Source organism: Notolepis coatsorum, assembly GCF_963971535.1.
Source record: "Notolepis coatsorum genome assembly, chromosome: 3".
Lineage (NCBI taxonomy): Eukaryota > Metazoa > Chordata > Actinopteri > Aulopiformes > Paralepididae > Notolepis > Notolepis coatsorum.
The window spans coordinates 87,335,539-87,351,167 of NC_140167.1; the positions used below are offsets into that span (position 1 = coordinate 87,335,539).

Below are 15,629 nucleotides of genomic sequence, written 5' to 3' on the forward strand. Positions count from 1 at the left end.
AAGGGTTATTCCAGGCCTACGGGTCGACGAAACATTACTTCGGCCCGGCGGCTCGGGAAGCACAGGGTTACCAGAGGAGGTCCAAGACCACCCCAACAGCCCCCTCTTCGCCACGCGTGAGAGAGGAGCAAAAAGAATGGAGAACCAGCCCTAAGCACACCGCACTTGGTATTCCCAGGCGGTCTCCCAACCAAGTACTAACCAGGACCGAACCTGCTTAGCTTCCGAGATCGGACGAGATCGGGCGTGTACAGGTTGGTATGGCTGTAAGCCATTACGATAGTGCAGAGTACAACATGTACCCAACAAGGGTCTCCATAACGCCTAACCTTGTGACACCCGGGCCGACCTGGCATTTTTCCCCCTGAAAAAAGCCCAAGTCCCTCAGAGTACCAGAACAGCAGATCTGCATCCCCAGCGGACAAACGGGTTAACTGACCTGGACCAGCGTGACCAGAACCAGTCCCGTGCCCTAACCACGCCGACATGCCTACTCCAGGAGAAGGGGCAGATATGCGTGTTGATCTAAAACATGAAAAGAGGGCGCCACCCAGACGGGCCGGTTTGAACCGTGCTCGGTGGCCCACCCCAAGGGCGTGAGACCCCTCTACCTATGTTCTGATCTATTCCGTTAACATCCCCCAGATATGAACGAGAATTCATCGAGACAACCTAGTAAACTGGCGCTCGGAAGAGACAAAACTCCATCCCAGTTGCCCTATAAAACGCTGTTTTAATAACAAGCAACCAAGGCGCACTTATCCCCTGCGTGATTCTTAACAGAAACACACCGAGCCAGCACTATGTATGCGTCGAGACCCAAACACATCAATGGATAGTCTAGCAAGACACCAAACATTGTTCCTCCAAGTCGCCTGGGAGAACGACACGGAGCCGTCGTGCTTCATGTTCCTTCCTCTTTTTTACTCCAAAAAGGAAGAAACACAGACTGACATGAATCCCACGTGACGCAGCCGAGGGTAATTTTTTTTTACATTTTTACATCCCACCACCCTCGCCATAGGGAGGAGACGGAAATCCCCAGAGAGACTTCCCACGCGAGCTGTATAGATTGAAAAGAATATATTGCAACATTGAGTTATGTAATACTTTGGTTAGGGCTCTCCGAGGAGGAGGCACTGAACCAATACACACTCAATAATCGAATTGAATCGAATACACACACAATAGAGCAGAACTCCTTTTTGAAGTTCTACTCACCTTGACAATCTGAGGAGGAGGCTCTGAACTCTGAGGAGGCTCCCTCACAGGGAAGGAGAGTCCGAACTCACAGAAGGCCCGAGGAGGAGCTTCGTGAGGAGGAGCTCTGACAACTCCCTGAAACAGATCCATAACATGGACCTGAACAACCCACGGAAGTCTTACCAACAGAGACGCGCTCAGTGACGTACTCTATGGCGGGGGAATTTCCGCTGTGCACACGCACAATCTTCCAGGGCGTGGGACCAGGAAACTCCCCCCCCCCCCCCCCCCCCCCCCCCCTCTTACCCTGTAACGTGCCGAACAGCAACGTAACAGGAACCTTGAAGGACAGGAGGTTTTAACCCCTGACCAATCAGAAAAGGGGAGGAAAGGATTACCAGTTCACCCCTTTACGACCCCACAACCGTGATACGATGTAATGACAAGTAGAGCATGACACAGTCATAGCCCGCTACATGAAGCATCGAAAAGCCTCACATAACTCATGTGCTAACCTGCTATCTGATTTTTACTAAGGAAAAAACACAGAACATAGAGGGCCCCCTTTAAGAGCCCCGGTACCAGACTTACATATGTGCTTCTTTGGGCCAAACCTAACCCAGTTGTAGATCACAAGACACACACAACCCTTCATCACAACAAAAAATGGCAAAAGTACACTCTTGCTACAGAGGAACGCCGTTTTTCATAACGAGAGAATACAGAATCCTCGATTACGTATTGGCCACAGGCCTTGCCAAGCACACATGATAAGTGGCCAAACAATCTTTTCTTTAGGAAAAAAGAGTTTCTCAAGCGGAAAGCACAACCCCAGCAATTAAGCAGAGGGTTACATCGTATCCCCACAAACACAGTGACACAATATATTGTAAACAACATGTCTGAGAGGAGGGTGGGGAAGCCCCAGGGAAACCGGGGGGACCACCCCTCCTTCCTTACCCTTGATACGACCAAGTTGAACAGGTAACCCTGTTAATATGTGAACACACTGTTCATTGTCATTACAGGCTGAGAAAAGAATTCATTCCTCAATCACATGTCACTAAGCATAGCTTCATAGGTTAATTAACCCCCTTAGTTGTGAGATCACGTTACATGAACACACATGTTCTCATCACAACTAACCAGATCATTTTTACACATGTAAACAACAACCCGATTTATATGGAGAGAGAAGCTATACCAGTGACAAGACAATTCACACACAACACGCGTCGTATCCTCAATGTATTGCAGCAACACACGTTTTGGAAAACATAGTTATTACAAATCATTTAGAAGGGAAGGAAAGAAGAAGTGTTTAAAGTCCGGTCAGGACCTTCCTACCCTGAGCGCAGGCCAAGAGAACTGCAATCTGGCTAACGGGACACCGAAGTTGAACACAGCATCTCCTGTGTTGGCGACGAGGGTGACGTCGCTGCGCCACCCAGCCGCTACATTTCCCCATGTTGACGCAGTCCTCGCTGGCAGGGCTCCCGGTAGGTTCAACTAACATCCTCTGTCAAAGATGACGTCGTAGTCGGAGTGTTTAAGGCATGTTATAGTCATAGCAATGTTCAACAGTGTAGCATCAAGCTAACAGCCGCTCTCAACTGATAGCAACAAGCTAACGTTTCCTAGCCTAGTGACACAACGGGCTAGCGCCGCAGCTAACAGCTGACTGGCTAACAGGTAGGCCACAACTAGCACACAAGCTAAGCAGCTATCACCTGAACTGTACACAACGACATAACAAGCCACACTTCAGACAGGCCGCCGTCTGAAACCCTCCTCATCCTTTAAGAGAGAAGAGAAAAAGAGATGTCAACACAGTTTACAACGGTGATTTTACCAGACATACGGCGGGGCCGGCACAAGTCCCATCTTGGCTGCAGCCGACTTGAACATGGATCTTCCGATAAGAACATCCATGCCCACATTTCCTCGTTAGGGTGTACTTTCACTTTTATGTGAAAGATGGGGCCTGCACGGGACATAGAAGCATCCGCTTGTCCAGAGAATCCTGGGATCACCAGGTCCTGGTCGCGGCCCACTAGTTGACCATAATGGGCTTCAGACCAAGATCCTCCGCCGTCGCCTAAGAGGCCGAACAGAGGACCCTAATCTGGGGCCGGCTTTCGTAAAAATGGTCAGCTAGCCCCCATAGCACTAACAGACAACTGGTGCTCGCAAGCAAACATTACTCACCCAGGCTCGAAAACCAACCAGTCCCTCCACAGTCCAGCTGCATAGCCGGAGGGCCAAACCCATCCAGCCGCAGCAAAGGAGGACTGCAGATTGGGGAGTATATCAGCGACGCGAGCCCCTAATACGAAAAAAACGGTGGAGGTTTAGAATGATCGTCATCTTCCAGACACTCCAGTGACGAAGACAATATCGCCGTATTTTCTCAAATAGTGAGAGAGAAAATAAAGATATAATGTCAACGTATCTCCTTGTTCTTCTGTTTTCCTTTCTTCAGACTAATATTTTCTCCACGTCAAGTGGGGTATATAACAGGCACTATCTTTGTGGATGAAATTTGAGAAGGAGATGAGTGTGTGGCCCCACCCCTGCTTATGTATGCAGCAGATGGGGGTGTGGTCAGACGGATGTTGGTATGTAAAGGTACATTTTGAAATTTATTCAGTGCATATCCACTGAAGCGAGATATTATGCAACTGGTGCTGAGCGTAAGCCATAACGAAATAGAACTGAGTTTTCTCATTTTCTTCCTGTTTTCGTTTGTTCGTTTTTTTTAGATTCATACATCCCCACGTGGGTTATCATTGGAAAGCCACACTCATTGGCTACAAAAATCCACAATCATTTTCGAGATCGGATCTAGATTGACGGAACTACTGCAGCCTGAGTCGGGAGTGGTATTTTGCGCAATACCGTGTACTTTGAACAAGCCTAAAATATCGGCATGTAACTTGAGAACCGCTGAACGGATTTTGTCGGATTTTGTCGCTATCGACAGGCAACAAATAAGCCTTCAATTCAATATATATATTGTATTACAAAATATGCACACCCGAGCCACTAGGGGTTGCCAAAGTGCTGGTGGGAAAATCATCCTAAAAACGTCCCATATGCGGGTCGGCGCATGCTAAGAGGTGGACTTCATAGCTTTTTCTCTTATTGCGAGGGACACATTGTCAACGTTCATTAAATTCATTGGTCATTGGTGGTGGTGCGGTGGGGGCTACTGTTAACTCATTGGGTGTGTTTTCCCGCCAAGCGTTGAGTGCCAAAAATATAGATATCTCATTTTTAGATCCTTTGATCTTTTTCCTTTGATCCCTGTGCTATACGGTCAGCCGGAGCTCCCTAGGTCTCCCTGGCTCATCTATCTACGTTATAATTGCAATGCCGATCGAATCTCACCAGGTGGAGACACCTTTTCTTTTTCTTTTTTTCTTTTTCTGCAAGGGCTCCTCCTCTTCGGAGACAGAGCGTGTGGCAGTGAAAGGGTTAATAATGGCAAATGCCCCAGTTTTTTTTCACTAGAGTTCACTATCCATTCACAGTGTAAGGAATCAGAAGACTCTACTTGTATTGTGTTTTTTTCAGTACGATGACCTGAGCACTGATCTTTATGATCATTCATATTCTGAGGATCTTAAAACGATATTGTGTTCACATCCAACAACTCAACAACCAGATGTATAGCTATATCTCTTCAGGACCCTGAATAAGATACGGTCTGGTCCGTGGTTTATAGATCTATTGATGATGGGTCAAAGACGTAACCTCTGTTTAAACGCCACTCTCTCCCCTCTCTCCACTCTTCAGAATGCCTTACCCAGTGACGATGATGACAAAGACCCCAACGATCCCCACAAAGCCCTGGACATTGACCTAGACAAGTGAGTTCATCCTTCTCATTCAGACTCCAGCATCTACTGCACAATGTATCCAATTCATATTGATATAGCAATATGAAATAAGGCAATATCCATGTCTTGAAGGCTGCAACATGGTGATATTTTTTTAATAAATTAAAGAGTATCGGACATGCTTCATTTAACGCTCACACATATACAAGGAGATTGGTTATCACTATCTCAAACCCTGCCCTCTTTTCTTGATCCTCCAATCACAACTGTTGCAGAATCAAGAAAAGACAATCAATACGAGACTGCATAATGCCACTGGGTTAGAAATGGGTTATGTATATGTATCATCACAATATACTACTGTAAATGAGCTTTAAACGACAAATAAATGGAGATTCTAGATCTTAAAAAACATTATCTTGCATCATGTTATATCACATACAAATAATATCTGCTAAAACAATCACATTGTGATATTGTGTCAACTAGAGCTTCACTGGCCTCACGATTCGATTAGATTCTACGATGCATCTCGATGCAGCTCAATAATATATTACATCCTCAATTTTATAACTTTCATCAATTAATACAAGCAGTCAGATACATTTACTTTTATTTAGAAAGTTCTTAAATCAGAATGTCAAAATAAATGTCTTTACTAGTGTTGCATGATACACAGATACTAGAAAGGTATCTCGATACCCAGCTGTTAAAAACGGTTCAATACTCTTTTTATTAGTATCAATACTTTTAGAATAGCCTAATGCTGAACACAGACCCAGGCATAGGAATATTCACAGATATCGCTGAATGTCTTATTCCATAATACAATGTTTCTGAATGGACGTTTGGATTAAACCAAGTTGTATGCAGTGATGAACGGTCTTTCCCAGCGGAACACAAGTTAATTAACGTTACACAGGTCGCGCTGTCCATGCTTAGCTTGCTAACGTTAAAGGTCAACCTTCACGTTGTATTTTTGTTCAATAAACAATGTGGACTAGGCCAACAGTGACTTTCATGAAGAATGGAAAAAAAAAAGTATTGAAATTGACCCAGTTTTAGCGTTTTTATCAAACATTTTGTCTGCCCAACACAATCACCACGCACGTGCATATTTTAATCAATGGTTCATAACGTGCGTGTGTAATCGAAATGATTGTCACAACAGGTGCAGGGCACCAGGGGGCTCACCAGGGGGCGCTGAGAGTCACACACAGCTAGTGGCAGGCACTGATATATGCTTGCTACTACTAGCCGAATGAAAATGTATCTGTTTCACCTAACACTATTGCTCCGTGATTATAGCCACCCATCTCTAAAGCCACAACCACGTTACCATATTTGTAATAATGTAAATCATTGTGTCGTTGTACACATATTGTGTTTATAACGTTACTAGCTAACATAGCTTAGCTTGGTAGCTATTGTGCTAACAAAATATCCCGACATCCGGCTCGCTGGCCGGCATGAACGGCCGACCCAAAATGGTTCTCTCCTCTCTGTACACCCCGTCCCCACGGGTACCCTGCCGGGGGGCCATGGACGCGACAACGGCGACAATGGTGGCAGCCTGTAGGGTGCTCGAGCCTGTAAAGGCTAGTGGTACACGATAGCTATGAGCTAACAACGGCCGCCGCTGTTGTCGCGTCCACAAGCTCCTCCGCAGGACACCCGCGAGGACGGGGGCACACAAAGAGGAGAGAACCATAGGCTAACGTCAGTGTAGTGGTCCCGACTGTAGGCAGCAGGGACGGCGGAGATATATAGGCTAACTGTGATGCACCGAGTGGGCCACCATTGAACTAGTACTATGACCCGGACGGGCAAGGCATTTCCTGAAGTGACGTCACGGCCGTGCTAGCTTTTTGATTCGGCTCATTAATATGCACCTGTAGTGACGTCGGCGTTTGATACGCTTTTTTGATTCGCGCATGCATGTTATTCGTGCGTGGACCTTTTTAACTCTTTCAGAGTGGCATTTCCGGTGTCAAATGGAAAAAAATAAATAATGAAATTATATACAATACCAATGATGTAAACTACCCATAATTGATCAGTAGGGTTTAACCTGGAGGTTGGGCTTTAAGATAGCAGGAGCCGTCTGCCAACAAAGATGTTGTTTCAACAAATGGATTCACAAAATGGATTAGCATCCAAACGCTATTGAAGACTCCTGCATGCGCATATATGTCCCCTCGCATAAGCACAGACTAAAGAAAGTGCCTAATTGCCTCTACGAATGGAATGTAACACATTTCATTCACAAGTTTTGTGTGAATGTATCCGAGAACGTATTTGAACACAGCTGACGACCGGCACTATTGTTATGCAAAGTAGTACTTAGCGAGTTGGCGCATCAGTCGAGTGCAGCGCATTCCTGTGTGCATGCGCGTGCACATCCGTGCATGTGCGTGCGCGTGCTGCTGCTCACGGAGCCGGTTGCACAGCGTGCAACCCCCTGTCCCATGAGTAACGCACCTCTGGGTACTACGTACGTCTAACTTTTACTAACCATTTTTCACCGCAGCAATTTTGCACAAATTGTTCTACGTTATATGTGTAAATTTGCGCTATTTGCCCAAAGTCATACATCAACGTTAGTATGCTATAATAATCTATTATGTTCCGTCGCCGCATCGATGCAGAATCGTCCGCATTGCGATGCATCTTAGAAAATCGAGAAATGACAACATGAAGGCATATGGTGTTATTCTGGAGCAGCGCTTGTGAAAAGCTTCCTGGGTGATTTTCTCCTGGGTCCCCTCTCCATCCTCTCACTCATGGTGCTCTGCTTTCTGCTTGTGTCTCTCTCATGCAAACACGCACACACACACCTGCCTCTCTGTCCAGCAGCTTGGCGGCAGCAGCTGCACACAGCAGGTGAGTTACACTCCGGCCCACGGGGGAGTCGGTCCGCTTTACGTTCTAGTTGGATTGCTGTGCCGCTTTCTCTCATGCCGTCCCTCGCGGGTAACGTCGCTAGCTGGCCAACATCTGCCCACTAACACGGGTGTTACTCTTGCCTCATTTGGGTGCAGTGCCTGGTTCCTGTTTTTTGCTCACCTACTCCCTTGCTTTGAAACTCACTTCTATCTTTCTCTCTCTCACTCACTCATCTCCGTTTCATCTCCGACTCTCTCTCCCTTCAGGACATTGTAGCCCGGCTTGACCTTCTGCAAATGCCGTCTCATTAATATCCCTACCCTACTATCTCATTGGAAACCTTTATCTTTCTGCTTGCTTGACGACATCAACTGGACACCACTCCATCCATCCACAACGTCCATATTAGTATACAGTGTATCGTGTTATATACAGTGTATCTTGTTATATACAGTGTATCGTGTTATATACAGTGTATCTTGTTATATACAGTGTATCTTGTTATATACAGTGTATCATGTTATATACAGTGTATCTTGTTATATACAGTGTATCGTGTTATATACAGTGTATCTTGTTATATACAGTGTATCGTGTTATATACAGTGTATCGTGTTATATACAGTGTATCTTGTTATATACAGTGTATCTTGTTATATACAGTGTATCTTGTTAGTATACAGTGTATCTTGTTATATACAGTGTATCTTGTTATATACAGTGTATCTTGTTATATACAGTGTATCTTGTTATATACAGTGTATCATGTTATATACAGTGTATCTTGTTATATACAGTGTATCATGTTATATACAGTGTATCTTGTTATATACAGTGTATCATGTTATATACAGTGTATCATGTTATATACAGTGTATCTTGTTATATACAGTGTATCTTGTTATATACAGTGTATCTTGTTATATACAGTGTATCTTGTTATATACAGTATCTTATTAGTATACAGTGTATCATGTTATATACAGTGTATCATGTTATATACAGTGTATCATGTTAGTATACAGTGTATCATGTTAGTATACAGTATCGTGTTATATACAGTGTATCTTGTTATATACAGTGTATCTTATTAGTATACAGTGTATTTTATTAGTATACAGTGTATCTTGTTATATACAGTGTATCTTGTTAGTATACAGTGTATCATGTTATATACAGTGTATCTTGTTATATACAGTGTATCATGTTATATACAGTGTATCATGTTATATACAGTGTATCTTGTTATATACAGTGTATCTTGTTATATACAGTGTATCTTGTTATATACAGTGTATCTTGTTATATACAGTGTATCTTGTTATATACAGTGTATCTTGTTATATACAGTGTATTTTTTTAGTATACAGTGTATCTTGTTATAGTATACCATGTTTTTCCTTAGTACTATACAGTGTATCCTGTTAGTATACAGTGTATTTTGTTATAGTATACCATGTATCTTGTTAGTATATACAGTGTATTGTCTTAGTACTATATGGTGTATCTTGTTAGTATAGTGTATCTTGTTATAGTATACAGTGTCATTTCTTAGTACTATACAGTGTATCTTATTAGTATACAGTGTATTCTGTTATAGTATACATACAGTGTATCTTGTTAGTATACAGTGTATTGTTAATGAGAGGACATTTCTCTCCTTGACAAACAAAGAAGATAATATCTCCATGTTAGATGGAGAGAGCCTTTTTTTTTCCAGCACTGCTGATGTTCTCAAGACCTCATGGTTCACCACTGGTGCTCCCAGCCAGGCACCCAGCAGTACATTAGCAATAATGATGCTTCTTCCTCCACTCTGTCATACGTTTTACCATAGCTGGTTTTATTTCTAATCATTTTGGTGATTAGAAATGACATAGAAGGGGGCTTGGAATCACATGAATCACCTCATGATTCCATTATATGATTATCTCGAACCCTGAAAAAACTCAGATACACTCATTATATTAAACTATTGTTTCTCCCACCCCTAAAACACCGGTCCCACCTCTAAAACACCGGTCCCACCCCTAAAACACCGGTCCCACCCCTAAAACACAGGTCCCACACCTTAGACACAGGTCCTATACCTAAGACACAGGTCCTACACCTTAGACACAGGTCCTGCACGTAAGACACAAGTCCTATACCTAAAACACAGGTCCTGCACCTAAGACACAGGCTAAGACACTGGCTAAGACACAGGTCAAATTAGCATAGTAGTAGAAATTTGTACATTTCTAGGTAAGGACAGAGAATTGTGATTCAGGGTGTTTGGAGAGGCTAGCCAGCAGGGGGCCACAGTGTGCACTACAGAGGGTGGCTACTCCGCATGATCAGGGAAATGAACCCCAGGGCTCTTATCGGTTCACCATGGAGGAATTTGGAAGTCTAGCCTAGCCTAGCTGTCTGGGAATGTCCTTTGCTCTTAGCTCTGCCCAAGGAATGGCTTAAATCAATGCTTGAATGAGAGTTTGACGCAGCACAATGCCAAGTATGCGCTTCTTTGAGTGGATGGCCGTCTTTTTAGACAATGCCAATATCTAAATCTTTTGTGTGTTTTTATATTTTTTAAACGTGTGCTCGTGTGTTCAGGCCCCTAGCGGACAGTGAGAAGCTACCGGTCAGGGCACACCGTCCAACGGAGGTCCTAAAGAGCCCAGCAGGAGACGCTGAAGCGGAAAGTGCTGCCCCACAGGAGCCCAAGAAGAAGAGCGGCAAGGAGAAGAAAGAGAAGAAGAAGGATAAAGAGAAGGAGAGGAAGGTAGGGCTGCAGGATGGATCTCCTTTACCAGGGAAACGCTTCCTGTTTTCCTAACTAGAGAAGCGCTGATGACAATTTTTCCCACCGCTGTGATGCCAGTTCAGAAGAATGCATCAGCCAAGACGGTAGAGATTCCAACAGTTTAGACATGGATAAGACATTCGTTTGGGGGCCAGAGGACAAATGTGTTTGAGAAATAGTCCTAACATGTTATCTATGTGCCGAAAATCCAGTTGCTGTGAATTTTCATTCAATTAATCACCGTGCAGATTGATTGATTGAATGAACCTTTTATTAACGGATTGCAGAATGGGTACAATACAGTACAGCTCAATACACACAATCGTTAAGGGGATGCAGAACAGAGAAAGACTTTCGTCTTGTTTACATCAGGGTCCCCCATTTTCAATTAATAATGAATTGTAAGTAAGGGTGCAACTTGCTCCGTGCAATCCATTCTTTGTGGATCTAGCCCTTGGTATCCGATTTTAGTACCGGGGAAATTCCCCATAACATGTTTTAGCCTGGTGTCAGTCCAATAAGCAACAACACGATCAGTATATCAATATATCTCCCTGCTTGTAACCTCTTTCTCTCTGTAAGATATATAAGATAAGCGTAACAAGCAGCTGACATGATGAGTTGTTTATTGGGGTGAGTAGGGAACCGTGAGAGGAGTAACAAGCAGCTGACATGATTAGGGTTGGGTACCATTCACATTTGAACCGGTACCGGTACCTGTGAATCGATACCGGTACCCAACGGTACCTTTTTTCTGTACTTTAGTCTCTAAAAATCTACCTAACTCAGTTGTAAAAAAATTTGTACAAACTTCAAATTATTTATTATCATTATTTATTTAGAACAATTTGTTAATATATATAATATTGCAGCGTTGTCTGCATCTAGCTTTGTAAAATGTAACCCACACTTGCGACCGTTTTCGGCTTGCCATTGCCCCGACTGCTTTGTTGTTGAATCAAGTGAAATCCTAGGTAAGCGTGAACGTTGCCGTGACGAAACGTTGACGTCATCGGACTTTTAGCAGTACCGAAATGTGGCACCGTTTGATCTCACGTGAATCGTTACTCGGTAGTACCGATGTGATTTGGTCGGTACCCTTAAAAGTACCGGATTCGGTACCCATCCCTAGACATGATGAGTCTGTTGTTTATTGGGGTGAGTAGGGACCATGAGAGGAGTAACAACAAGCTCCTCTCTTTGATGACATGATGAGTCTTTTGTTTCGGGCCTCATTTCTGACGGGACAGAATACATTTTTAATTTTTTTTTTTTTTTTGCAGAAGTGCAAAGAGGAGAAGAAGAAGAAGAAACACAAACACGACGAAGGGGAGGATCTTCTTGGGGGACAGCCAGGCGAACCCGTTGTCCAATCAGAAGAGACCATAGAGGTGGCAGCGCCGCCCACCTCCACATCTGCTGAGGTATGACATCACAGAGGGAGGAGCTAGACTGTGTTTCCTACCTAGTAACAGAATTTGCATCGACTAAATATCAGAAAGAAAGGTTATTACGACTTTGCCTAGGCTTCGCAGGTCAGCCTTGAGTGAGTGAGCTGCACAGACAAAAATACTCATAACTCGCTGAAATATTGACTGATTTACAAACGGGTTGGTTTGCTATAAACATCAAAGATGTAGTTATGATACTGCATACTTATAAAAAAAAAGATTTAAGTTTTTTTTTTTTTTTTTACAAACCGCTTGAATCATAGCCACGTTAATAATGCTTGTAATAAACCAAACCGTTTGTAAATCCGTCAATATTTCAGCGAGTTATGAGTATTTTTGTCTGTGCAGCTCACTCACTCTCACTCAAGGCTGACCTGCGCAAGATGGCGGCGGTTCAGTGACGTCGCTCTCCATTGGCCGGCAGCGCGGGCAAGCTATCTAGTGTTCTATATATATCTATGGGTGGTGGGTGCCTGCGTGAATGAGAGCAAGACAATGTAAAGCTAGGAGGGTTGAGAGCCTTTTAATGTAGCATGGTGGAATTGGATTGGCAGAGGACAGTTAGTGGGAGGAGATAAAATGTTGTGAGAGGATCGTGTGATTGGTTAAAAATTAGAGTGGGAGAGAGGTTCAGTCTCTCGGATGAACTTTCATTTTGAACTCTCATTTACTGATGAGTACATCAGTACTAAGATGAACCTGTTTGCCCCACCTCCCCTCCCTTCTCCCTCCCTCCCTTCCTTCCCTTTCTAGGCCTCGGATCTGGATTTCTGGCTCTCAAATGCTCCAGTGCCCTCTAATCCCCAGGTTGAGTCCCTCTCTCCTATCCTCTCCTCTCCCATGTAGATACTGTGATAGCAAATCTGTTCCGGCCATGAAATTAATCAGCTTCTGGTTTACAATTAACATTATAAATGGTCACTAAATCAACCTCACGTGTGCATTTCCAAAACGGTTCCACTATAATTAGAAACGCAAATGAGATTGATTTGATAGAGAAGCTAATGTTAGCTAGCCAGCTAACATCAGCCATCTTGGTTTACCTAGTACCTAGCCATGCACGATGCTAAGTTAACAGCGTATCAAGTTGACAAACTGAAACGATACCATGGAAACGGCTGCATAGGTCATAAACTGAAGTACATACAAAGACAGGTTAACATAACCAGGGTTCGCACAAGGTCCTTGAAGTGCTTAAAGTGCTTGATTCTTTTACAAAAAAAAGTCTAGGCCTGGAATTCCTTGAAAACAGCAAATTTTTTAACAAGGTGCTTAAAAAGTCCTTGAAATTCAAATCAACCATTCACTTTGAAAGTTTTGTTCATCCATGATAAAATTGTTCTGAATCAAGAAATATTCTTTTATTTAAAGTGTAACTAATTGTCGGAAATTGGTTTTAAGCCATAAATATTGGCTTATATTTTTCTATAATAAATAAAGCATTTAAAAGTGAGTCTGTGGGAACCCTGCATAACCATTTTGAAATGCAAATATCAGCCTTGATATAGTGCCTGTCGGTAACGTTAGTTGTAAACCGGAAGCTAGATTTCACGGCCCGAACGCATTTGGCCCCACGAGACTCCTCTCATGACCGTGTTTCACGTCGCCTGTAGGCTTGCAGCACTTCAACCACACACTCACCCTCCTAAGAGGCTCTCTGTCTGCCATTCTTCATGTCCTCCTTCTGCTCTCCTCCCATTTTGACACCACTTCCTCTCTTTTTCACAGGTCACCTAACAACCCTCCCTCTCCGTCATTCTCCAGCTTTCTTTTTTCTTTTCTCTCAGCATGAATGTGTCTCTGCTTCACAGTCTTTAGCGGTTCTCTTCTTCCTCAGCTTTTTTGTTCTGCTCGCTGGATGTTGTGTCGGTGTGGTGAGGTCACAGTAGTTGTTTTTGTTGTTATTGTTGTTGTTATCGTCGTCGTCACTTTGCTAGTAGTGATGGCAGAGCTGAGGTTCCCTGAAACTCATCTGACTCACGTCCTGTTGTTCCTGTCTTGCTGCAGGCTGCTGCTATATTGCTACACATGTTCCAAATGCCATAGTTCCATGACTACATGACTGTGTGTGTGTGTGTCTACGTAAAATATAAAGATGAGAGATAATTTTAGTTTGGTGCTTGGCTTAACCATTTCTGCTATGTGCTGGCTGTAGCCTCGAGCTCTACTGTAGAACACAGAGCAGCTGTCGCAGAGCTGAGAGGACAGGTGGTGGTAGGACTGAATGAAAGACTGCATTCACCTTGGAACAGAGATAGACGAGCCGACTCACTATAATCTCTCACTTCACTTAGACCCAAGTGTTGTGTGCAGGGCTTGACATTAACTTTTTGGCTCACCAGCCAAGTCACTAGCCACTCAGCATTTTCACCAGCCAAAGATCTCACACACACACACACACACGCACTATCCAAATATCCAGTTAATTTTTATAGTGTAAAGTTTGGCTACTTGAGAGAGACTCTCATTACACACGACGCAAGTAAGCACTCACTGCATTCTGAGAGAGAGAGAGAGAGAGAGACAGAGAGAGACAGAGAGAGACAGAGAGAGAGACTCTAAAAACGGTGACGCTGCACGTCTACCCTCCAAAGTGGCTGGTAAGAGTGACTGAGTTACACGCCACTGCCGAATTCTAGCCCGCATTTGGCGGGTGTTAATGTCAAGTCCTGGTTGTGTGTGTTGTTGACCTTTTGGCGTAGCAGTTTCACTGCCTCATCATCATCACACACAGAAGCTATTCTGCAGATATGGACTGTTGAGAAAGACCAGTTCATCAGATGAGCACCGAGGCCCCTGAGGAGAAACGTACCTCTCTAACCTAAGAAGCGCAAATTCACGGGATTCGCTTCAACATGCCTTTCTTTTCCCCCTTGTCACGCCAACCACCGCAGCGTAGAATCAAGCTGAGGTAGAGCACATCACCGAGGCTATATCTCCCTAGGGAATAGCTCCCACGAATCAACCTTTTCTTTTGTTAGTTTTTGTTTATGAATGACTGGATGAACTCACTAACCCTCATTTCTACCTACTACTTAGTGGGAAATAACAGTATGTGTATTCTCTGTGCAGGCTCAGGGCTTTCTAAACGTGTGCGTGTGCGTGTGTGTGAGAACAGGAAGCAGCAGCAGTAGCGTCGGCGGACCCCGTCCTCCCCCAGGCTGCGTCTGGCGTGGCACCAGACTCGGAGCCCGATGAACCCAAAGACACGGAGACGGAGGAGACTGTGAGTCACCGGCTGCTGGTGTGAATTACCATGTCGCCCGTTTGCTACTAGGGATCGTGGTTTCAGAGAGTTTGGCCTGATAGGATGTGGCTTTATTCACAGTTGCTACTCAGTCGGTGTCTCTGAATAGTGGACCACAGACGAGCTAGTGGTAGTGAGGCTCTCTCTATCGGTATTTCCAGTGATATCAAGTCGAGAGTCACTTTATTGTCCCATCAGCTGGGAAATTTGTCTTG

The 15,629-nt window shown here is 44.1% G+C and overlaps 1 protein-coding gene across 4 annotated transcripts in view; it reads left to right on the forward strand.

Moving 5' to 3' along the window:
• ap3d1 (adaptor related protein complex 3 subunit delta 1) overlaps positions 1 to 15,629 on the forward strand; it is an 87,155-nt gene that overhangs the window by 53,821 nt on the left and 17,705 nt on the right. For 2 of the 4 annotated variants that reach the window (XM_084309480.1, XM_084309482.1), the window contains exons 21-26: positions 5,002 to 5,075; positions 7,899 to 7,928; positions 10,527 to 10,695; positions 12,000 to 12,140; positions 12,921 to 12,974; positions 15,286 to 15,393. In XM_084309480.1, the coding sequence (XP_084165606.1) occupies positions 5,002 to 5,075; positions 7,899 to 7,928; positions 10,527 to 10,695; positions 12,000 to 12,140; positions 12,921 to 12,974; positions 15,286 to 15,393 (576 nt within the window). The remainder of the gene's footprint in view (positions 1 to 5,001; positions 5,076 to 7,898; positions 7,929 to 10,526; positions 10,696 to 11,999; positions 12,141 to 12,920; positions 12,975 to 15,285; positions 15,394 to 15,629) is intronic. The other 2 variants (XM_084309481.1, XM_084309483.1) reach the window with 2 other exon arrangements.